The sequence below is a fragment of the Typopeltis vanoorti genome, chromosome 19, assembly GCF_054136105.1.
Source record: "Typopeltis vanoorti isolate ZY-2024b chromosome 19, IOZ_Tvanoo_1.0, whole genome shotgun sequence".
In the NCBI taxonomy this organism is placed as follows: domain Eukaryota; kingdom Metazoa; phylum Arthropoda; class Arachnida; order Uropygi; family Thelyphonidae; genus Typopeltis; species Typopeltis vanoorti.
The window spans coordinates 75,047,123-75,073,795 of NC_143567.1; the positions used below are offsets into that span (position 1 = coordinate 75,047,123).

Consider the following 26,673-nt stretch of genomic DNA (forward strand, 5'->3'; position numbering starts at 1 on the left):
TGAGACAGCCACACTAAAACAACATGAATCTTTCTTTCTTCATCCCATTGTCTCCACAAAGGACCATAGAGTAGATATTAGGAAATATTCCCCTTAAATTCAATATTCCTTAAATTCCCCTTAGTCCTTGATTGACACTGCCTTCAGCTCTGTAAATGAAGCACCTGTACAATTTTTTATATTGTCTATATAGTTTATTCTAGGTCTGCCTTTTTTTTTTTTTTTTTTTGACTTTCTGGAGTAAGTCCTTCAAGAACTTGCATCAGTAGACCATTTGATCTGCTGATACGACCAAGCCACATAACCTACTCGCTTCGAATCTTAGTTATGATGTTATCTCTTTGACCTACAAAAGAACTGATTCTTTGTCTTACTTCCAAATTTGTGATGTGATCAGTGTATGGTATCTTTAGGAATCGTCTATAGCACCTCATTTTGGACTGCTGGTTGTTATACCAACATGAGGTGTTAGAAGTTTGGTTAGATATTTGGCAAGGTTATATGTTAGAAAATGTATTGCATCCACAACTGCTCATAGTAGGGAATGGGAAACTAGGTCCTTGTGAACAAAAAAATAAAACTAATTACCATTAATAATATCCTACTACAATTTCAAAAAGAATAACATGTAAGAAAGTTTTAAAGCGAATAAAAGTTGAGCAGCTCTCAGATGTGAACTGTAGACTAAAATACACAAAGATTATTGAAGAAAAAATGAAAGAGTTTGAGAACAGGAATCAAACCTTGGAGATTCAGTGGCAAACTCTGAAGAAAACGTTGATTGATTCTGCCAGAGAGGCATGTGGTGAGGTTGTCTGCAAGGATAAAAAAATCAGAACTCCCTGGTGCACACAGGAAGTTAAAGAGGCAGTGAAGGAAAAGAAGAAAGCATATCAAAAGTTCCGGTCAAATAAGTCAGCTTGTGCTCTTAGAGAATATAGAGACAAATGCAAGAATGCTAAATACTGTGTAAAACTAGCTAAACAAAAGTCATGGAAGGACTTTGGCAAGAATATAGAAAATAAATATCAAGAAGGTGGCAAAATATTCTGGAGGTTGTTGAAGAAGCTTAGGAATGGAGGAAAGATTGCTGTAAAAGGAGTTAGAGATGATAAATGTGACATGAAAACTGGAGAAAAAGATATCCTTGAAGTATGGAGTAATTACTTTGAAAAACTGCTAAATGAAACAAGCAGTGATGACAGCACAGTGGTAAAAAACACTGACCAGGCATGCAGTCAGGAATATATATCCATACTTGAAGTAGAAAAAGGCATCAAAGACTTGAAATGTGGAAAGGCAGCTGGAGTAGATGATATTCGACCAGAAATGCTGAAGTATGGTGGTATAAGAGTCTTACAGTGGCTGCACTGCATAGTTCAGAAAGCCTGGACAGAGGGACGAATTCCCGATGATTGGAGTAGAGCTCTCATAGTACCCATATATAAAAAGGGAAATAAAACTGCATGTGAGAATTACAGAGGTATTTCCCTACTGAGTGTTCCTGGCAAGATCTATGCAAGTATACTTGAGAAACGGTTGAGAAGAATTGTGGAAGAAACGCTTGGTGAAGAACAAGCTGGATTCAGGTCAAACAGAGGTGGTCAGGATCAGATCTTCACTGTACGACAAAGAGTCGAGAAAGCATGGGAATATAACAAAGATCTGTATTTAAGTTTTGTCGATTTGGGAAAGGCATATGATAAGGTGCCAAGAGAGAAGCTATTCAATACGCTGCAGTTATATGGTGTCAATGGGGCATTATATCAAGCAATACTTAGTCTTTATTTGGATTGTAAGTCAGCAGTTAGAATTGAAGTAAGTACAGGAAGATGGTTTAATGTTAAATCTGGTGTGAGACAAGGATGTACATTATCCCCTCTGTTATTCATCATCTATATGGATCACATTATGAAGGAAAGTGATATTAAACATGATATCAAAATTGGAGATGTTAATGTCAGCTCTTTGCTTTATGCGGATGATGTTATACTTCTAAATAAATCCGCTACAAGTCTGCAAGATTCTCTGACTAAATTGAATAGCTGTTGTAATAGATATGGTATGAAGGTTAGCAATAAAAAGACAAAGACAATGAAAATAGGCAGAATCATTGAAAATGTCAACGGTGTTGTGAATGGATAACCTGTGGAACAAGTAAAACATTTCAGCTACTTAGGCACGATTTTCACTGAAGATGGTAAATTAAATATAGAAATAGACAACAGAATCAGCAAAGCTGGTATGGTGGGAAGTCAATTGAATAAATTCATATGGAATAAGAGAGAAATTAGTCGGAACACTAAATTAACTGTATACAAGACAGTGTTCAAACCAGTTTTAACTTATGGATCTGAGAGCTGGGTCAGAAGTAAAACACTTGACCAAAGACAAGAGACTGCAGATATGAGAGTCCTGAGAAAGATTATAGGCATGAACAGATGGCATCAATGGCAATACCATATTAAAAATGAGGATATTAGGAAAGAACTTGACATTGTCAGCATCCAGGAATGTGTTAGCAGAGCTAATCTCAGGTGGTATGGTCACCTAAACAGAATGGGCGAGGAAAGATTAGCAAAACAAGTGTTCTCTGCCAGGTTGGCAGCAAAACGACCCAGAGGAAGACCAAGATATAGGTGGATTGATATGGTACAAAGTGCCTTAGACGATAGAAATATAAGATCTGATAATGTTGGAGTCTTGACAAGTAACAGACTGATTTGGAGGAAAATTGTAGATAGGAAGTTAGTAATGATATAATTTTTTCATGTAGTACTATCATATCCTGTACACCCCTTGTGGGTACTTGGCAGGAATTTGATGATGATGATGATATAATCTTTCATATATGATAAACATTTATCTTCTTATATGAGAAACTTCATTTATCAAGTTCCAAAGTTTCTATAACTCTCTTCCACAGCTGTTATTACAGTTACTTTTGTAACTTAATTGCTAAATAACTTTTAAAACTTCTTTCTCTCTGAAAGCCCTACTAACAGAACTTAGAACCTTCATAACTGTCAGTATAGATGAAGCCCTCAGGTTGGAAAGATTTGGGTTCGATTTCCATCCATGATGTGAGACACCTTTATCTGGGTCTCTTTCGACTAAAGGTAAGTTAGCCAGTTTCATATGGAGGTAGACGGTTTTTTCACATGGAAACTTGGGTTTTTCATCCTTCAGAACAGACAAACTGGCCCCATGAACACACATGGATTTACAGTCATAAAAAATATATACCTAATCGCCCATTAGGAGAGTGGAATGGGGGAGAAAAGGGGGAACCCCATATGAATAAATAAATAACAGAATTCTCTTAATAATAATATGTTATTTCAGTATCCCACATAAGCAGTAGAAGAATGATAGGAGAGCAGGTACGAGTGGGTAGGCACATTAAAGAGGATAATGTGTTATCAAAAGACAGATGCCATTATCGTCAAGCATAAGCTCAACAATACTGTAATTACAGAGTAATTGTGTCCATTAAAATCACCCATAAGAAAAATGGGAGATGTAGTCAAGGTCATTCTGAGTTAACTCAGAACAAATTAGTAAACAAATAGAACATATTATAATAAGAAATCCCACTTAAAAGGGAATACTATAATTTCCAAGTGGTATCCTAAGTGATGCTGAAAAAAAGGGTACTGTTACCCACAAGGATAGTGACATCTCATCTCCACAAGCAGATTCATCTCTAGTTCTGTCCTTATGAATAATAGTGGAATGCTTTAATGGAGAAGGAAGGATCCACACTGAGTTTTAAATGTCTCGTGCAGAAAGAAATAGGTTTATGTTTCTATATTCATAAAATATCATTGATATTTTAGGCATAGAAAAATTCTTACAGTTCAATTGTAAGAATTTCCCTATTCTTTTGGTATTTTATGCTTATCCAATTTCTAAGAGGTTTTATGGATTATTATTATTATTATATATATATTTTTTTTTTCTGGCTTGTGCTTGTCAGTTGATTTTGGAAAGTACAGATGGCCACTGTCCATCTGAAAAAAAGTTTAATATATCATCTGATATGTCATGGTCAGTGCTTGTGTTTACTTTAGATTCACTGAATACAGAAATATCAATTTTTTTTTTTTTTATGGAGGGATCTGGAAGTTTTTCTTTATGTAGTGCTCTTGCCATCATTTTTTAACAAATGGGTTCTCATTTTACTGGATAGTTCTAGGAGTGATAAAATAACAGTTTGGGCAATTAATGCAATGCACAGAGAAGTACTTGCAATCCTAAAGTTCAGGTATGCTGAAATTGTCAGATGGTGAGATGGACATATGGGTTTGTGTCCTTTTTTGATATTTTCTTAATTTTCATCTTCTCAAGAAAAGAGGATTTCAAGTAGCCAGCTTCCTCTTTGCATCCTAATATGCAATGTTCTGTTTGATCTCTAGTATCTTTTTTTTTCATCCTTCCACCTTTGACAAGCTCAGGAATAGAGTAAATGGTCTACCTTTCCAGTTGATACATTTAGGTTTTGCAAAGTACAATTTATTTATCATGTTCTTTACTGCCACACTAGACAGTGATAAAGCATGATAGGCAGTTGGGGATGCTTGCACTTCTGATATTTAAAGCATCTTAGTGAATCAGAGATATAGGACAGTTGAGTTATCCTGCTTATTATGGATGCTAGAGGCTTAGTTGCATCAAAAGTAAGGATGTTATTCCTGGTTGGAACTGGACCACTATCCCTATGTATATGATGTGTCTCATACTTGTCACTCCATGATGTTTAAGTTCTGAATTTATTTCCTCATCTGGAATGTCAAAGAAATCCCATTCTGATATCAAACCTCTAGAAAAGTTAAGTGTTTTATGAGGTGTGTCCAGAAGTGGCATTCCTCCCTCCCACCAGTGATGTTGCTTGCAGTAGTCTGTGTTATTGATGTCATATTTTCACAAGAACATCACCAACAGATATGGGTTCGAATCCCACCTTGGGCATAGATGTTTATAGATGCCTGCTCCAGACAAGCATGTATATCTCTTTAAGTTCATAAGGCTTGTCTTTTTTTTTTTTTTAAAAATTAAATAAAGAAGGGTAATAACAAGTTAATGGGCAATTTTACCTATTGGTCATTAACTTGTTGCATGATGAGAAATAGTGTATATTTATATGTACATATAAAGATATTTTCTGTTATCAGATGACATCTACAGTATTTGTACTTGGCAGGGGCTTGTGAAGATCTTGAAAAAAAAACTTGACGATGGAGAATTTATGCTCAAAGGGATTTTTAGTTTGGTGCCCGAGTTCTCCACTCACCCCAGAGACACACACGCGTCTGACTCATTCCGTTATTGGTTTATTTAACATGAGCTTAATCAAGGTCTAAAGGCCTACTAGACTGAACATTTTTTCACAATGAATTCCTACAAATAATAAATGTTCATTGGAGTCATTTTTCTTTTTGAGGCCTTTTCTCAAAATATAAAACTTCTTATTAACTTCCCTGGGTTTGCAGTGTTTCCTTATTTGGAATACATCTGTTGCAATCATCCTCACTATTTCACTGAGTGTAATTATTCTTACTTCAGGTACTTTTATTACAAGACAGACAAATCTATTACCAGAGAAAGAAGTTTCTTTTACTACTTATAAACATTGTATCAAAATAGAGCTTTTCATCAATGCTACTTTAGAGTTTTAAATTTCACTAATTCTGTCATTGTTCCAATAATTAAAATCACTGGTATCCTTGAGACAGAAGACTAAACTTTCTATTTTGTCTTCCATTCTTCAAACGTTTAAATATAATGTTTATTTAATATCTTCTTTTATTTACTATTCACTTGTTGACAGTTTCAATTTTCCAATCTAAGGATTTTCCTTGCTACGATTCCTTTTTTCAGAATCCTCTATTAACATATTATGACTGTCAAGTTTCTTAAAACTTCCTAAAACAAAATTCTCTGGTCTGGATTCTCAAACTTCCATTCTCTATCTACTTATTTTCTTCCATTTACCCAGGTACTGAACGCTCTCTTTGTCAGCTATCAATCACCCTTAGTGAGCATGCACACTTGTTCCACTAAGCAGCAATTGAGAGGCTACTTATGGCTGGCATGTTATCATCGTTAGCAAACACTTAACAATTGTGAATTTCAATAAAGAACAATGAAATTATTATGACTATCAGATCTAGTAAGTACAACTTGTTTAAAATACTTTAAAATTTCATTTCAACAGAAATATCAATATTGGGCAAATAGCAAGTGCTGATTATACATGGTTACGAAACCAAAACTAATATCTTCTTTTATTATTATTTACATTTAATAAATTTATAAATTTAATTTAAATGCAGTTAATAAAATTATAACATAGAAAAACAATTGTAAAAAGATTAATAATTTTAAATTATGACTATTTTTACACTAGTGAGGTCATCCAGCCACGTTTTACTGAAGTAAGGGGTAGTCTTGCACCGCTTATTTGCTTGAACTGTGATCCATGGACTACCAGGATCTCCTTTCTGGACATCCATGGATCAAGCTGCATGGCATCATGGCAGCAGGGTATTGAATCCCAGTAATGATCATCTGGAAAATAGAAAAGCAAGGGGGAGTGAGGATAAAGGGTGAATCCCATCACTGGGAATAGATTATAGATTATAAATAGCTTTAAAGGTCTGTTGAACCTTTCTAGTAACCATTCATCAGACTGCCCTGTTAGACTTCTTTAGGTTCCAAGTCTCACATCTATAAGTCAATGTTGAAAAACAGCTGCCTCCAGAATCCTCAACTCTGTTCCCGTGGAAATAGAACAATCCTTCCAGATTTTAGACAGATCTCTGACTGTTGTTTTAGCCATTCCTAATCTTCTTCTGATGTCTCCCGAACAGAAATTCTTCACTTTAATATGGATCCCAGGTACTTGAACTTGCTGGCTTCCTCAATTCTTTTTCTGTTAAGGTACACTTATTTCTCAGGAGTTTTTCCCATCTACACTTCTTTTGACAACCATAATCTTTGTTTTTTGTTTTGCTAGGACTGAGTTGAAGTCCTCTGATCTTACTGATCTCATTAACTTTGTCAAGGATTTGTCATCATCAGAGCACCTCAGATTACCGATCAATCTGCCAACTATCCTAATTCCTGTGATAGATTATAAATAGGAAATGTTTAAAAGCACAAGTATGTTTTCTGAAAATGTTATAGTGCCTACTAGTTCCATTCTAATTTACATGAAGACATAGCCCTCAATAAAGCAGCAACTCTGAACATTGTCTTATGAATCTTAATATTAAGCACATTAGATATATATAAGAAGCATTTAAAATTTTTCTGTGAACAAAATAAAATGTATCCTAATAATAAGGAAATAATTTCTAACCTCATATCCTGAATATCAAAAAGATATAACTTTCCATCCTGAGTTCCACAAATGAACTGATTATTTGAAATAAAGCAGCAACAGTTTACAGCTGATGAGCATTTATAATGAAATACCTGTCATAGCAAAATAAATATATAAAAATAAAAAATACATATACACATAAATTACAACTTAAAATAACCTTGTATTTTTAAAACTGAATTATACAGACCATTACATATTTATTAGAGTCTCCTATAGCTCGGTCGACATAGACAAAGCTCACTGAAAGTTTTTCACTTGGTTATATTATAAATTAAAGATACCGAGAAATTATATACTTGGTTTAATCCATTATCCATTATCCAAGGTTGAAGTGATGCAGAAGTCATATTTTCCTATATGAGTTGCCAAAAGGTGTCACACCTTATTAATAAAATACTCTGGATTAGAGATAGATAGTTGTTGAAAGTTTTTCACTTGGTTATATTATAAATTAAAGATACCAAGAAATTATATACTTGGTTTAATCTATTATGCAAGCAAACAAAGTTTGGTTACAATTGGCTAAGAGTTGCCCCAGTCCTGAAAATTTTTTATAGCCACAGATTGATATTTGTTGCATCTGTGAGTCAAAACAGATCCTCAAGTAAAGACAATATTTCTTCAGGTATATTATAAAATCCATACAATCATTACAGATTTCGCAGAATAGTGCCAGCAGAGGTACATCATGATCCATTTCATCATTTTTAGTTCTTGGTCAGCATTTATAAGTGAAGTTGCAGCTTATGATTTTTAACTGCTTACCAGCCAGGTCATAAGCAACAAGTTTTATATATTATGCCTGTAAATGTGTGTTCTTTGGCCAATTTATTTATTCTTAAGTACTGAAAACTCTCAAGGTAGGACAAAATCCTTTCTACTTTCTTTTACCACTGGCTAAATTGACCTTATATGAAAAAAGACCTACATAAAATTGTTCCCATCATAAGTGGGATTTGAACCAAAACTGCTTTCTCAGACAAGTAATATGTGGCTAAACCATTTGCCCACTAAAGCACCAATATATTTAATTATGACAGAAATATCATGCTATAAGATTGTAATAATTCCATAATTATGAGAAGGAACAGTAAACAAAGTTATGGTAAATACATCAATGCTGAAAGAATCATTCAATAGCTATAATAGTTATTTAGAGAAAACTTTTTGTGTAAAATGTTGTTGGTAACACAGCATGAGAGAGGAAGAATCAACCATACTCCAGCTACAAACATGCCAGTTATGACACAGCACAACCTTTATAACCCATAATGGAAGAGCATGTTTCGATTATCGAGGTGTTCTGATTACTGAATTCTATGTATGCGGGCATGTTTTTTAGAAAAAAAAAAACATTTAGTATGATGTCTAGTAAGTACATTATCATACCAAAACATAAAATTTATACATGCATACAGATTTCTTCTTCTTCTTCTGCAGCTTGTCCCACTTAAGTAGGGTTGCTGCTTTTAGTGAGTCTCCTCCACATCCTCCTGTCTTGGACTGCAACCACATCCAAGTTCTTCATCCTCAAGTCCTCCTCCACCAGCTCCCTCCCCTGCATGACATTTCTTCCCACATACTCGTCCTCCCTCCTTATGGGAATGGAAATTATGATGATGCAAATTACAGTATTTTAATCAAGAAAACATATGCATAACATTACTATTATTAATATTAAAAATCAACTGAAATATTCTGACATCGTTGTTCTATTCCAAGTGCCTTTTAAATTTTAATGAAACCATAGAGCAAAAGACAAAACCTCCTGTGTGAACTAAATGCTATATGAGAAGGATTATACTGCATTTATTTCTTTCAACTTCAGAGAAGATGTGATGTGATATTAACATACCAGTGAGATGATATTCCCTCTAATTTTTGCTGGTGCAAAAATGTTACTTGTTACACAACAGCAAAAGTCACAAGCTGCAATGTGATATGCCTAAAACTGCTGACATCATCTTTGTTAAAAGATTTTGTATGTTGCATGCAAAATATTTCTCTAAGAGCAACCTAAATGCTTTCTTCTTCAGCTATTCAAATACTGCTTATGTATGCAGTTTATTTATTCTTAAGTACTGAAAACTCTAAAACTCTCAAGGTAGGACAAAATCCTTTCTGCTTTCTTTTACCACTGGCTAAATTAACTTTATATGAAAAAAAAAAAAAAACACCTATAAATTGTTCCCATCATAGATGGGATTTGAACCAAAACTGCTTTCTCGGACAAGTAACATGTGGCTAAAATTATGCCACAATTGTTCAGCCATTCAACTTTAAATGAATTTGCAGTTCTTTTCTGCTTTAATTTCTACAGTAACATTTCGAGGGTTTAGTGCACTAAAATAATAATGTGATATTTCTCATATTAATGTTGCCTTTTTTTTTGTTTAGCTATAGCCTATAAAACTGGGAGCATTAAATTAATTTTCTTAAATCCATGTAGCTACAAAAATCTCTCACCTTTTTTCATGAGTTCAAGTAACTGCACTGTCTACACAGTAGACATTCTTAAATATGCCTCTGCACCTTGCTGACATCAGCATCATTTTGCCCATAGGGTGCAGGCTAAAAGTAAGTTGGAATGCGTTAAGAGTAATATTGGAGTGGAGACATTGGAGAAATTACTAAATAAAACAAGTAGATATATGATTTATCATATAATTTGTTTTTATAGTATGTTCAAAAATTATTGACTATAAATCAGAAATTCTGAAAGCAAAAATTTTGTGTGCATAGTTACTAGGTACGTGCACTCTCTTTTGACCAATGTGTGTGTGCACGCACGTGCACATGGGCACAGTTTAGAGGGTCCATTGCTGTGAGAAGTGAAAGTGTTTAAATCAATCTCATAGCATAATAATAACATCTCCGAGCAATGATAGAAACTGTCCTCACACCGTTTGGCTAGATAGTATTTCCCAAATTCATTGAAAGTCCCCTCTCCCATTCAGAAACTACATATAATACAAGTTATAAATATCTGTATGCTGTGGTGAACCCTTACAAGTTTTTGTGGAACCTTAGGGTTCCACCAAACACAGTTCAAGAATCAATAGTATAAAGTATGGTCTCTTTCTCATGTTCACCAACTGGAAAAATCTATTTATCCTAATGATCCACTACAGCATCATTTTCCAGTGATTCTTAATAGATCACTGAAGAACAAAATAGTGATCATCATCATTAGAGTATCTTGTACTACTATTATGAACTTTTGTGATATTTTTTAGAATTATTCATTCACAAATAAAACTAATTTTAACAGGAAGTAAAATAAAAATAATAAACTCACAGATTTCTGACTATGTAGTCCCATTCCTCTTAGCAAACCATCTTCACAGCCAAGAAGTAGTAGTTTACCTTTAGTTCCAATTTCACGATCCCCTATAGGATGTACAGTACATTTCTAAAAACACTGATATATAAATGATTAGTGAGATGAAACTGTTTCTGCTGATACATAATGTATTATAAATACACTTTTTTTTTAGCAACAGAGAAGGCAACAACAACCAAAAAAAACATGCTAAAATAAAAAATGAGATTTTTTAATATATATCAATATCAAAACAATTGTTTCTAATTTGAGATTGTTATGTTCCTCTCCCACTCAGGAAACTTCGTGTACACACTTGTTGTCTGTTTATGGTAGGGTCCTTATGATATTTTAAGACCTGTCTGATGATCTCACTCCAGTAGTAAAAGTCAGAAGGACTCTGGAAAATCTTGAAGATTTTGATTTCAGATCTACTGGTACCACAATCAACAAATGGGAATTAAACTTCTACTGAACCATGATGAAATTCACGTGAATGATTTAATGTTTCATTCTTTTCAACAGGCACAGTTAGAAAAAATACCATGAAACAAAAATGTATTTCATAGTTTAATCAAATTTTCTAACAGCTGTACAGATAGCTTCTGATTTATGTTGTTTTAATAAGAATGTTGTTCTGAACCAAGTGATTAAAAATTTGATTGATGTTAAATGTACTGAAAGTCCTACCCAGTTTCTAGAACAGATTATAGTTAAGATACGCATATTGACCATGCTGGACCTTCTTAAGCTCAAATTACAGCAAATATGCAGTCTGACATAGATTCCACAAGGTGCTGGACTGCATCTATACCATACCAGGCTTCACCAGACAATCCATTCCATTAACTGGAAGCAAGATCTGGGAGCAACAGAACTTTGCTCCAAGATCTGTTTTTTCTAACATGTCCCATACATTCTGAATGGAATTAAGATCAGGGCTTTGTGGTAGTCAGAGAAGATGGCAGAAGTCGCTGTTATGCTTGCCGAACCAATGGTGAACAATAGCATTGCTGTCCATGAAACAACTATCACCTGCTGGATAAAACGTGAACATTACAGGATGGACTTGATTAGCAATAATGTTCAAATATTCATTGGAGGACACCTGACCTTCCAGCAATATTAGGGGATCCATTCTGTACCAACAGAATACCCCACACCATGACACCACCTTCAAAATCTTATAATGTTTTAAATTAAGGGGATATAAAATCCACATTGTTTTAAAACCGAATAAGAAACTCAAAGATTGGAATCAGAGAGTTTCATGCCGAATATAGTAAACTATAAAGTATCAGCGAACACTGGCGTGAGCTAATGTAAGTGACCCTAGTACGTAGTACAATATCGGACAACTCGTTGCAAAGGTGGGGAAAGTTCAGATCACTATTCTTAAGTATTTTCCATAATGTAAAAACACATTTCCTAAGAAATGTATGCTGTTATTACATTATGGAGGGAGGTCACTACCCAGACCAGTTTCAGCCTTTTTTGAGGCCTCATCAGTGAGTAGCTAGACCATAATACCAAAGTGTATAGTGAAAAGAACTTATATACTCTGCTATACGAGTTTCCAAAGAGGTGCTACCATTAAGTTACTTAAATATAAATATAAAGAGCCGGTGAGCTCTTTATATTTATATCTTGTAATGTGTTTATAAGGCAAGCTGGTATCATTGCAGTGAATCAATTAGAATCACTCGTACAGAACAAGGTATACCACGACTTGTTGGACCACATGACTTTTTTCCAGTCTCCGGTCATGGTGTTCCTGACACCACTGTAGATAAACTTTTCAGTTCTTCGCAGAAATCAGTAGTTTCCATATAGGCATGTGACTGCCAATACCAATCCTCTTTGATCCTTTTCATTGAAGGCTTTCACAGACAAGCAGAGCTTTCTCTGTTTGTCCATGAAAGCCTTCTCAGATAAAAGCGATCTCATATCTGACAGACTGTCTTAGGACCACAGTTATGCCTCTTAGACAAGTAATTTGAGTTATTTTTCCACTGATTAAACACCCCAGGTATCTCACCTTTTGAGAAACCAGTCAGCTCTGCTGTTTTCAAAATCGTGGCTCCAGCCCGACAGGTACTTATGATAAGCCCTTTGTCAAGCTCGGAAAGATCCTTTGTTTTTTGTATCATCATCAACACCGTTGATGATTACTGACCAGCAGCATCTTAAATAGTTGCCTAGCACACATGGTGATGCACGTGACCCAGTATTTTTCATAAATGTTTTATAAGTGTCATTTATGTACATCTGTATAAAGGTTTCTAAATTCAATGGCTGGCATGTGTATTTTCGATAGCTTCTTCCAAATGCCATTCATACACTTTCGTCACTTCACTCCATGCTGCATCTTCATTCTTTTTACAATGCAAAATATTCTATCCCTTTCAAAAGTCCCTGAGAGTTTTTTCATCCTCAGCAGTAGCAATAGCCTCAGCAATTGTATTTCTTAAATACTACTGCACATGACCAAGTATTCTACATGCTATGTAAGTGATGTTTATGTACATCTGCATAAAAGTTTCTATTTCATTGACAGTATGTGTATAAATATAATAATAAGAATGACAACAATAAATGCCCCTTGAATTTTATTAAATTAAAATGCTGTAGTATTGAAAAAAAATGCATGTTTTCTTTAACTGTTTTTGCAAAATGCAATGGTTCCTATTAGATTCATTTTGTTCATTGTTTGTCTATACATATGCAGATTATTCCTGGACTATAGCTAGACAAATTCTATAGAAATTTTGTATATGGAATTATATAGGAGCTAAAAAAAGCTCCTATATAGCACAGATGCATAGACATTGTAATAGCTTTCATCATAACATATTAATAATGGATAGTGCACATAATATCATGTGCTTTCAACTGAACTGGTGGTCTCTATTTTTGTGTTTTCCTATAATTGTAAGTATTATTTTTCAGGAAATCACAATGTATACTGAAATATTAAATATAATAACTTTAATTAATGCCTTCCTATATTTTGCAAGGTATTAATTCCAATGTTACTCATCATCAGATTAAAACATCTGCAACACTAAAAGCTCTTGAAACCCAGGGAACTGAGAAACCATATATTGAAACACTAAAACATATTTACAATAATGCAACTTCTGTAATTAAATTATATAAAAACAGTGAAAAGTTCCCAATACAAAAAGGCATCCAGCAAGGTGACACCATATATCTCCCAAATTATTTACAGCTGTACTAGAGGAAGTCTTTTAGAAGCTTTTATTGGGAAACAAAAGAAATAAACATAAATGGAGAAAGGCTGCATCATCTGAAATTTGCAGATGATATTGTCCTAATAGCAGATAATCTTGAAGATCTGGAAGAAAGGCTAAATCAGCTAAATGAAGCCTCCAAAGTAATTGGATTAAAAATAAATAGAGAAAAAAAAACAAAAATAATGATGAACAAATACATAAACCATAGAACTGTCAAAGTTGAAAACCATGAAATAGAACAAGTTACTTTATATGTATATTTGGGCCAACTGTTATCCTTTAAGGATTGCCAAAGAAAAGAGATTGAACAAGGAATTCACCTTACTGAAACTTAAATTCACCTTGGATGGATAGCTTATAGGAAAATGAGAGACATATTCAGAAGTGACATCCCTATGAATCTAAAAAGGAAAGCTTTCGACCAGTGCATACTTCCTGTCCTAACATACGGAGGAGAAACAGACTTTAACAGAAGCCCTAAACAAAAAGATGAGAACAACACATCGCATGGAGAGAATCATATGCTAAAAATAACATTAAGAGATAGGAAGACAAATACCTGTATAAGATCTCAAACAGGTGTCATGTCATGGATATTGCAAAATACATTAAACAGGCTAAGAGGAGATGGGCTGGCCATATTGCCAGATGCAGTGATGGAAGATGAACTAGAAAAACAACAGAGTGGAGACCAATGGATGGAGTAAGACAAAGAGGAAGACCAAGAAGAAGGTGGAGGGATGAACTGGAACAAATTGCGGGAGTGAGATGCATGGGAGAGGCAGAAAACTGAGTGGTCTGGAAAATCATGGGGAAGACCTTCGTCCAGCAGAAATAAAAGGTTGAAGAAGAAGATCCATCATCAGGGATCACGAAAACAATGTGTACACAGGCACTAACACTGGGCAAATGAGGCTGAAAAAGACAGCCAAAGTCAGGCCTAGAGTCTTAAATGGCTCCCTAGTGGGCTAAATTGGGTAGTCTTGGCCATTGGGCTGAAGATCCGAGAATGAGGGCTTTCCAAATTTGGGGCATTCTCATGCCCCCAAATTTGTTGAAGTTTTGAAAGTTTCCCAGGACTGAGGCAGATTCAAGGAACAGCCTCTCATATTTGTACTTGCTGCAGTGTAAAAGTGGCCTTCTTCCAGCATATCCTGTGGTGTGTCCAAAGAATGATCAGCAAGTCCCAAGTGACTGTAATGGAACTGGATATAGTCCTTGTGTTCAGAAATTCTGATATTGGCTGCCTGTCTGTTTGGCCGTAGCAGGACAGTTTGCAACTGCAAGAGACCTAGTAGACATCAGGCAGATCTAGGGATGTGACTGGTCTTTGGTGGAGCAGATAAGATGCCAATTTTTTATGTGGTCTGTAAGTGGTTGTAAGGTCGTTTAGGATTTTTGTTAAGTTTTTTGGATATATGGAATGGTGATATGGTGAAAGGAGAGAGGAGGTGGTTGAGGTTACAGCAGGGTTTTGATATGTTTTTTTTTTTTTTTTTGGGGGGGGGGGGGGGATATGAAGCATTTCCGTTGCTCTTGAAATTTTCTTATAAAAGAGTTATAATCAATATATAGCATTTCTGTTTTTTTTGTCAAAATACTTGGTGGCCCTTATTTGTTGTGTGAAAGGCTAATCCCAATTTGTGCTTCCTTTACTTCCCAACATCCTTTACATGTTCAGACATGTGGATCTCTCCAAACTATCATGCCTGGCCTATTCATTACTCTTGTAGCAAATGCTGTTTGTGGACCTATGGTCTGAGTTTGATGGAAAGAAGGATTTGTATAATGCTGACTGTCTGCACTTGTATGGTTTTGATTCCAACAAATGTGGAATCTAATCTCCCAAGCAATAATATCAAATCAATTCAGGAAGTAAAGGTTTATGGGGACCTAAAGGGATGCTACAGTTTCTACATACTAATACCAGAAGTATCAGGAGCAAGAGGGATGAGTTTGGGACATTGGTTAGTGCAACCTCACCAAAAGATATAGACATTAGTGAGACTTGGTTAACAGCAAATCATGTAGTTACAGGGAGGATAGAGAAGACAGGATGGGTAGGGGTGCTGCTGAAGATAACAGATGAATTGCAGCCAAAAAGAATAGGAGACAGTTGGGAGGGTGACTGTTCTTTTGAAACAGTCTGTGTGAGATTGAAGCCAATAAGACAAAATATATGGCTGGTTTGTGCTATAGGCCAGGATGTTCCAGGGATGATGTGGAAAATATGCATCAGCAAATCAGTACAAGTGCAGGGCAAGTAATTATTACTGAGAACTTCAACAATGGAGATATAAATTGGAAAAAGGATCGGTACAAAATTAATGACGGAAAAAAACTCACGTACAAAGATTATTAAATAGTATAATTTTTCTATGTCTATTCCCTTTATGGGAGATAGTACTTTACAAATCAGCTAATCCTTCCTAACTTTTTATTGTAGTGATTTTTTTTTTTTTTTTTAGGAAATTTATTGACCTTTTTAGTTATCTTACACCAGCTACTTAGGTGCTGCTTTTTGGAATTGTCAGTTATTGTTTAATTTGAGCTTAATATGTACTGAAGATGCCTGTGACACCCAGGCGAAAATTATACTATTAAATAATCTTTGTACGCAAGTTTTTTCCGTTGTTAATTTTGTATCAATATGTCTACTCATGGTATACCTCTTTTAAAACTTATGGAAAAAGGATAGATCACAGGGCAAGAAGGAAACAGAATTATACACATATTGAGAGATAATTACAGGAGGCAACATGTGATGGACAGGACTCAGTACAAGAGTATTGGATCTGGTAATAAGATTATAAGAGTTATCCATAAACAAATGTTGCCATGTTGCTTCTAATTGACCATGCAATCGTGACCTGGAATGTTGTAAAACATGAGAAATATCCTGTCAAGAAGGAGTGTATGTGGAGCTACAAGGTAAGTTATTGTTTATGACAAGTTTAAGAGGAAGTCTGAAGCAGTGCCATGGCATAAAAACCTGCAAGGAGAGGATGTTAGCAGTGCACAGGAGATAGTTAAGGGACACCTGGAGGAAGCAATATCAGATTGTATACTCAAGGTCAGGAAGGAGTTAGATGAATAAGCAGCATCATTAAGCATGAGCTGCAAAACAAAAGAAATTGTTGTAGAGGATATATAGGAAGAAAGGTGACCAGCAAGCTCATGAACATTCCAAGGCTCAACCAAGAAAGGTGGCCAGCATGATAAGGAAGGCAAAATCAGATTATGAAAATAAACCATCTGACCAGGCCAAAGGAAATCCCAAAGAATTCTTTTGCTAGATGGAAAGTAAGAGAAAGAATGACTATGGAAAGATAACTGTAATGGGTGCTGATGATGGCAAGGTGACAAAAACAGATAAAATAGTCGAGATACTGAGTGACCACTTTGCAAGGGTATCATCTACGTGAGGTTGCTGCTGTAATATACATGACATAGACTGATGCAGATACAGAGGTGTTCTTAGGAATTGGAGTTCTTAGGATATTGCAGAATCTCAATGTAAATAAGCTGTGGGATTAGATGGGAGATCAGCTTGCATTTTACAAGAAGGTGCAAGGGAACTGGCAATGCCTCTGACTAGTCTCAACTCTGGCTGAGTCACAAGGAAATGGAAAGAAGGCAAATTAAATCCTTTGTAAAGGGTGCTATATCAAATTCTAATCAAACTTGTATCAAATTATAGACCAATCAGTATCTCAGGAGAATTTGAACATGTAAAGGACATTGAGAAGAAAAGAAAGCATGTATCGGGATTAGCCTTCACACAAAAAACAGGTCGGCAAGTATTTTGGCAAAAAACAGAAATGTGTTTATTGTTCAATAATTCTTTAAAAAAAAATTAAAGAAGTCTGAAAAATTCTCGGTAACCCCACACAGTGTAACAAAAACCAAAGTTTAATCCTACCCCAAGTTTCTTGTATTTATCAAAAATTTGAAAACTGCAGAACTGGGATATGACATGCTTTATGCCACAGAACATGTCAGCAACAACTAACTTTGTTCAAATGCTGCACATTAGTTAATCCAATTTTTTTTTTTTTTTTTTTTTTTTTTTTTTGTCATTATGTTTATAAGTACTAGACCAGTGGTTCCCAACCTTTTTCCACTTGTGTACCCCTTTTAAACTCATTTCTATAAATTGTATCCCATGTTTTTAAATACTGACATTTATTGTTCCATAGCTAACGTTTTGCATTTTGTTTACTTTACTTGTTTTTCCATCATTACTGATTATTTTTTGTGTACCCCCGAACGGCCCAGCATTACAACGCGTACCACCGGTTGGGAACCAATGTACTGGACTGTTGATATTTGTAAAAATCTGTTCATGTGCAATTATTTTTTGTAGTTTTTTTATACAAGTCTTGTATCCCAATAATGTGAGCCCAATGACTTACAAAACTTGTAGGGTTGTATCGTTTATTATAATAAAATCTAATTCTCATTAAGAAACATGTGGTCTCCATACCAGAACATGTCATCTCCATACTAGAAGTTAGAATTAGCTAAACCACAGAAATAATAGATATCAACAGAGTTAATCTAAGTTGGTATGGATACTTAAACAAAATGGGTAAGACCCAACAGAAGATCAAGATATAAGTGGAATGATGTATTTAGGAGTGAAGTGTTTTAGAGGGTATTGTGGAAAATAAGTGTTAATCAAAGAAGAGATTTTAAAAATAACAGACTATTTTGGAAGAAAGTTGTTGTCACATACATACTAAGGATACATACCAGAAAATTATGACTGATTACATTAACAAATACTGAATCATTTATTCTAACCACCAGAATGGTATTGTATGAACAGCAAGATTTATTTTCAGTGGACAGATTGGAAAACTTATCTGAACACAACTCACTTAATTTAAAATTACAGGTATTTTACAAATATACCACCACATTTACTTGAAATTAAAATACAAACATTAAAGGAGATTTTCTACTATAACAATTTCTAGCAATGTTTTTAAACTTTTATACATAAAATTTTTTTAGCCAATTTATACCAATGCAATAGTCTTACCTACTGGCTTGTCACGATGACCAAGGGATACAGTAACAGAATTCAGACAACACGTATTTATAACACCACACGCTTCAATTAATACATCTAAGCATATAGCTTGACCACAGTCCCACAACCTAGCTGTCCCATCTTTAGATACAGAAACTATATTACGGCCTCTTTCTACTATTGCTGTATCTGTTACTGCTGTAACAAGATAAAAAAAAAATATTAAAAGTTTCAAAAGCATCAATAATTTGTTATTATTATTAAGCAAGACCTCCAGAGAGTAAGGAACTCATCGAGAGAGGCCACACTATTCGCACCAACTGTCACATCTCTTCTTGAATTCATTCATGCTACTTGCACACACAACATCTAACAGCAATCCATTCCAATCATGCACCAAAAATCTACAAGAGAAAATTCCCCATCCCTTTCTTGACAACATTCATTCTCAACTTCCAAGGATACCCTCACATCCTTTCCCCACCTTTCATAAAATGAATTTACTGAAATTCTGTATAACCCTTTCAGAAGTCTCTCAATTATATCACCCCTCTTTCTCCTATTTGCTAGTGTCTGCAATCTACAAATTCTCAATCTGTCTTCATAATTAGTATTCCACAATCCTGATATCATTTTTTGACACTCTCCTTTGCATGCTCTCCACTGTATCAAGGCCTTGTAAAGAGGCAAATAACTTTGTTATCTTTATGTGTCAAGGTTTCAATTACAATTGCTCTCTGAGTTGTATTTACAATTTTTGTTATATGACCTTGAATTTCAACTTCCTGTCAACTAAAACTCCAAGATCCCTAGCCCGATCAGTTTCTTCTATTTAGAATCTCACCAATATGATACGACATTGGATATCTAATCACACCAAAGTGCATGACCTTACATTTATTAATATTGAACTGACAGCCATTTTTGCATGCCCACAATTCAAATCATTCAGCCTATTCAAACCATTCTGCAAGTACTGCACATCAGCAGCACTCCTGATTACTCTACCTATCTTTGCATCATCCAAATATTCTCCAATTTATGCAGCAATCTTCCATGCTGTATTCTGTCAAAAGCCTTGGCAATATCCAAAAGTATCATGGTGTATCCATTCCCCTTGTCTAAGTGGTAATATTATTATATATTCTGAGCAAGTTGCTCACATTCTATAATAATAATAAAAATCTGATATCCAAGAGACCCATGGATATCAGATTCAACATGGGAACTAATCAAAAGAAGGCGGATGGAAAAAGAAGAGACACAGGGACTGAAGAATACAAGAGATTACAAAGAGAAGTTAGAAGAGTCATCAAGCAGGACAAGGAAAAGTTCTATACTAATAAATGTGAAGAGATAGAGTTCCAGATGAAGAGGCACAATTATAAAACGATGTTTTATTTAGTTCATGACTTAAAGCACAAGTTTAAGCCTAAATTGAATGTCATCAAAGACAGGAATGGAGCATTACTAACAGAAGAGTTGGAAATCAAAAACAGATAGAAAGAATACTATGAAGAACTGTAGTACAGCAGAGTGGATAAAGAAAATGTGGAGCCTTCTCACCAGGAAAAATTTTGATTTGGAACCTCCTCCACTTAAGCATGAAGTTGAAAGAGCAGTTAAGCAGTTTAACAGCAATAAGGCCTCAGGTGCTGAAATCACAGCAGAGTTAATTAAGGTCACAGGGGGATGGAGGTATAACAGTTTCATAGATTGATTACAAGGATATGGGAGGACAGGATCATGGGCTAGAGACTGGAAGAAGTCGGTTTTCATATCACTACATAAGAAAGGTGATATGAAGGCATGCAAGAATTATAGAATTATTAGTTTAATATCTCATGCAAGCAAAATTTTATTGAAGATCATGCTAAATAGGATTGAGGCCAAAGTTGAGGCAGAGATGCCCAAGGAACAAGAAGGTTTTAGGAAAGGTAAGGGCACCAGAGATCAGATCCTTTGCCTTAGACAGATTATAGAAAAATATAAAGAATTCAGACTCCCTCTGGTAATGTGTTTCTTAGACTACTCTAAAGCTTTACTGTGTTGAGCATGTGAAACTGTGGGAAGTAATGAAAAGAATGGATTTTCCTCAACATACTATCAGGTTGATAGCCAACTTGTATAGGGAGCAAGAAGCCACGGTAAGAACAGGGGTTGTATTGACTGACTGGTTTCAAGTTGGAAAAGGAGTTAGGCAAGGATGTTTACTTTCTCCTCACTTGCTTAGCATATATGCAGAGGACATCATGCATGAAGCATTGGACAAGCTCAGGACAGGAGTTAGGATAGGAGGTAGATTGATCAGTAATCTGAGGTATGCTGATGATACAGTACTACTTTGTAATGACATGGAAGAACTAGGACTAATTCTTGACAAAGTTAACAAGATAACAGAGGACTTCAACTCAATCCTAGCAAGACAAAGATTATGGTTCTCAAAGGAAATACAAACAGAGAAGCTCCTGAGAAACAAGTGTACCTTAATGGAGAAAGAATTGAGGAAGTCAGCAAGTTTGAGTACCTGGGATCCATTATTAATATGAAGAATTGCTGTTCAGAAGACGTCAAAAAAAGTTAGGAATGGATAAAACAACAGTCAGAGACCTGTCTAAAATCTGGAAGGATGGATCTATCTCCACGGGAACAAAGTTGAGGATTTTGGATGCAGTTGTTTTTCCAACAGCAACTTATGGATGTGAGACTGGAACCTTACAAAGTCAGATAAGAAAGGGATATCTGCTTTTGAGATGTGGTGTTACAGAAGGCTGTTGAAGATATCATATGCTGAAAGGCATACAAATGAATGGGTGTTAGAAAAGATCAGTAGAACTTTAAGGCTCCTTAAGGATATTGACAGAAGAAAGTTAAAATATTTTGGACACATAGAAAGGATGGAAGGGGGACTTTCTTAGAACAGTAATAGAAGGTAAAATTCCTGGAAAGAGGAAGGGATAGACCATCAGTGAGATGAATGGATGGTGTGTGTGGAGTGACTGATCTTCAGAGAGTTGAGGCCGCCAGAAAAGCAAACAACAGGACCACATGGCGAGGCCTGGTGTGGCACATCGTCGAGCATTGGAGTGACCATATGGCATCTGTAGATGCCCAGTGAACATAGAGAGAGAGAGAGCAAGTTGCTAAAGCATGACCTTCCCTTAGTAAACTCATGCTGTTCATTGCAAAGTACAGATTCTCTGTCAACCCATTTCTGAATGCGAGCCTTAACCAAATTTTCTAAAATCTTCACCACCACTCCTGAGATACTGATTGGCCAATAGTTGGATACATAGGTCTCTGCACCACCTTTGTGCAATGGGATTATCATACATTCTTTACACTGTTGTGGAATCATCCCTGTTCTGAGACTCAAATTATATAGCCTGGTCAAAGGAATAGCCAGTTCAGCTGAACATTCTTTTAGCATCTCTGCTAATATCCCATCAGTTCCTATTGCAGAATTCTTGTTCAGTTTGTGCAACAGCTCTAGTACTTCCTCCTCATACACATGAATTTCCTCATACAGTAAAGAGGTAGTGGTGAGTTCAATGTTGCATATATTATGTTGATAGCTTTTAGCAAAATAGATACTCATTAGTTGAACAATCACTTCTACATCAGTCACCTGCATACCATCTGCATTCAGTAGTTATTCTTTCAAATTCATCCTTTTCTTTTACTTGCAACATAACAATACAATTCTTTTGGGTTGTCTTTAATTTGAAGAGTCAGTTTCTTTTCATACTCAGACGTTTTCAACTCAAACTTGTTATTTCAATTTTTAAACTAACTCTAGTTTACTCGAGCATACTGCAAAGATGAATTACTTGAAAGTCCAATTAATGATATCAGCAGTATGAAAATATATTCTGATATACTATGCCAGAGTTCATGCCATTTGCTATTCACAAGATCTCGGACCATAATATTATTTTTGTTGTTCAGAAAAGAAACTAAACTAAAATTTTTAATGTTCTCACATTACAATTTTTGTAGTAGTGCTTTGAACACACATGTATTCTAGTGATACAAACTTCACTTTTCAGTTACTTGATATGAATAATGGAGTGCTTAAGGTCAAAGCTAGATAACTGGCAGACCTCTGGCCAAACCTAACTCTCTTGTGCTGCACCTGTGCTGGCAATTTGGGATTTAGATGACCAAACTGATCTTATTTGGTTTGAAAGGTTTAACCAGGCAGTGCCCCACCCAGAATTTCATGCTGGCTGGGGCACTGCCTGGTTAAAAAAAAGGCCCATGTTGTTTTCATCAGGGAACCATGGTAAACAGCAAAAAGTCAGCTACTAGAACAAATCCAACTCAACTTCAACAGAGTTCAAGATGAGCACCATCAACATAAGAAGCATCAATGGAAAAGAAATGGAACTAGCAGAGGAGCTGGATAAGTACCAAATCGACATAATAGGTATTACTGAAACAAAGAAGACAAGAACAGGTGAGATATTTCAAAGCAACAAATACAAGATGTTATACTCAGGCAATAAAAACTGGGGGGAAAAAAAGGAGTAGCTACAGTATTCAACAATAAATATGAGGATAATCTTCATGAACAGCTGTTAATATCAAATAGAGTGATGTGAGCAATATCAAAATGAGAAACTGGAAAATGCAACTCATTTGTGCCTGTGGTCTCATAGAAGGTTCTAATAAGGAAGAAGTTAAGGAATTTTTTGAGGCATTAGAAAAAGCATCTAACACAACAAAAAAGGAAAAGCTGATCCTTGGAGATCTGAATAACAGAGTTGGAAATAATTACCAGACATATAGAAATGTTTTGGGAAAATTTGAAGAAAAGAGCAAAGCTAATAATAATCGTAAGTACCTATTGGATTTCTCTTCAGGACTTGGAGTAGTTATTACTAACACCATGTTCCAACATAAAAATGTTCATACATTCACATGGAGAGAAGATGCAAGAAATAAGAAAAGTCTCGTTGACTTTGTTATTGTTGGTATCGAAGTTTGAACCACTGATTCAAACTGAACACTGAACCACTGATTCAAGTTTTGTATACTTTGTATACTCTTGTGTACAAAGTACACAAGAGTATACAAAGGATTTGAAATTTAAAGTATAGTGTTAAGTAGAATAAAATTGAATTTTTTTCTTGTATAATGAAACCTGTGGAAACATATGCCACAGTAAAAATAAATTTATTATGTAAATATTTCATCTTACATATCTAGACATAAGTACAAACAGCAAACAACAATAAGAAATTGAATAAGAAAACAGAGTACATGCATTAAATTGGAATCCCTCTAGGTATACAGTTGCATGTTCATGGATTAAAACTATTGGGCTGAAATTAAAATTAGCTGAAAATTATATATATATGAGATACAATTTATTTAATACAACTGAAGATAACAATTTCCCACACTTTTGGAATAGTGCATCAGTCATTACAATTGAGATTAGGCTGATGGAGGGCTTCAGCACTTTGTTTGTATACATGTTCATGTTTATATATGGATCTATGTAGCAGCTTAGCGTTTTGCCATTGGATCTTGTGGTTAATGTTTTAAATTCCATGTTGTGCCAGGCTAGATTTGTAAGGTTTGATGAGATGGATGTGGTCTTGATGTTCAGAGATACGTTTATTTACAGATCTTCCTGTTTGTTCAGAGTAAGGCAAGTTGCACAAACATGGTACTTGGGATATGCCAGGTGGCATCAGTGGTGAGAGTTTGTCTTTTGGAGAAGGTAGCAAGTTATGAATTTGGTTGATGGGTTTATAGGTAGCAATGAGTTGATATTTTTCATAATTTTTGACACATTCAGAGATGTCTTTAATATAGGAGTCCTGTAGGCTTATTCTTGTCTGGGTTGCTTTATAGAGAGTGGTTGATTATTTTTTGGATTATTGTTTCTTTGACAATTTCCAATTCTTGTTTTAGAGATTCTTCAGAAGAACAAATCTTGTGTGCTCTGTATACCAGGGATTTTATGATGCCATATTTTTGAGATGGATGGTGAGCTGATGTATTGTGGATATAATGACCTGAAAAAGTTGATTTTTGGTAGACAAAAGTGGAAATGGATCCATTTTGCTTATGCTGGATGAGTATATTAAAAAAAAAAAAACCTTTTGATGATTTTTTTCTAGTGTGAACTTGATACAAGGATGTAGGGTGCTGATTTTTTTGTAGAAATTAGTAGAGTTCTGGTTCTGTGTGACTACAAACTGCAAAGATGGCATCAGTGTAACAGAACATCAGTGTATCAGAACACATAGAAGAAAATTCTTTCTTCTATGTGTTCAAGATAAAAGTTGGCTAGGTTATGTGATAAGGGTGAGCCCAGTGCAGTTCCTTCCTCTTGTTTATATATTTTACCTTTCCATATGAAGTAACCTGATGTAATTGTAAATTTGAAAAATTCCACTATCTGATGGAAATTTTGGGTTAAAAATTCTATTGTCTTATTGTGAGGGATATTGTGAAGGGAGAGACAATGTCAAAGCTTACTAACCTGTCTGTATCTGCCAGCTTAATGTCTTTTATTCTTGTATAGAATTCTATGGAATTTTTTATCAAAGCTGAGTGGCCAATGAGGGGGAGAAGAGAAGGTTAAGTGTGTATACAGTGTGTATACAGAGAAGGTTAAGAAGGTTAAGTGTGTATACATTTTTTTGGGTGTCCCAAAAAAATGTATACACACTTCAACAGCTGATAACTCACTTAATTTTTGTTATTTTGCAGGTTTAACAGATTTGAAATAATGGCTGAAACCAGATTAAGCTTTGAGGAAAGAAAATTTATCCTAAAATACTACTGGAAGTATGAAAACGTAGTGGAAGTGCAAAGACAGTTTAGAAGAGAATTTCAATGAGATCCACCTATGAGACTTACTATCACTCGAATTAGAGATAAATTTGAAGAAGATGGAACTGTTCAAAATGTCCATAAGCAACACTCAGGAAGAGCACGAACAGCTACGAGGCCTACAACAGAAGAAAGGTTGATTGAAATGTATCGTCAAAGTTCAAGAAAATCTGTGCGACAAGCGCCTCATTAAATAGGAGTATCAAAATCAAGTGTCCATCACATATGTTGAAGTGCAGTCATTGGAAAAGTTACATTCCAAGAAGAGTACACACTCTCAACGAAGATGATCTGGATAGGAGAATGCAGTTTAGTGAGTGGTACTTGGAAAAATGTGAAGAGGACTCACAATTTCCAAGATGAATTGTGTGGAGTGATGAGGCCACATTTAAATTAAATGGGTCAATTAACCGGCACAATTGCACTTACTGGGCACCTGAGAATACGCATGTAATGGAGGAACATCATGTAAATTTTCCAGGAGTGACGGTGTGGTGCGACTTATCAGCACACAGATTAATTGGACCATTCTTTTTCGACGGTGCTGTAACTGGTGCCAATTACTTGAACTTGCTGCATGAAGCTGTCATGCCACATATTCAAGAGGACTTTTATTCTCAACAAGATGGGGCACCCTCACACTACCATCGAGATGTGAAGGCCTATCTTGATGAGACTCTACCCAACAGATAGATTGGAAGAAAAGGTTCTGTAGAAATCCCCCCGCATTCACCAGACTTCACGCCAATGGATTTCTTATGGAGATTTATCAAGGATAAAGTTTGCACTTCAAAACTGGCAACGGTCGATGACT

General features: G+C 35.3%; 1 protein-coding gene across 2 annotated transcripts in view; it reads right to left on the reverse strand.

Annotated features, from left to right (window-relative positions):
- LOC150096252 (proteasomal ATPase-associated factor 1-like) overlaps positions 1 to 26,673 on the reverse strand; it is a 147,726-nt gene that overhangs the window by 17,636 nt on the left and 103,417 nt on the right. Inside the window, exons 7-9 of one of the 2 annotated variants that reach the window (XM_090408880.1) lie at positions 19,017 to 19,202; positions 10,689 to 10,780; positions 7,364 to 7,479 (exon numbers count right to left, since the gene is read on the reverse strand). In XM_090408880.1, coding sequence (XP_090265006.1) covers positions 7,364 to 7,479; positions 10,689 to 10,780; positions 19,017 to 19,202 — 394 coding nt within the window. Of the gene's footprint in view, positions 1 to 7,363; positions 7,480 to 10,688; positions 10,781 to 19,016; positions 19,206 to 26,673 lie in introns of both variants that reach the window. The other variant, XM_090408879.1, reaches the window with a different exon arrangement.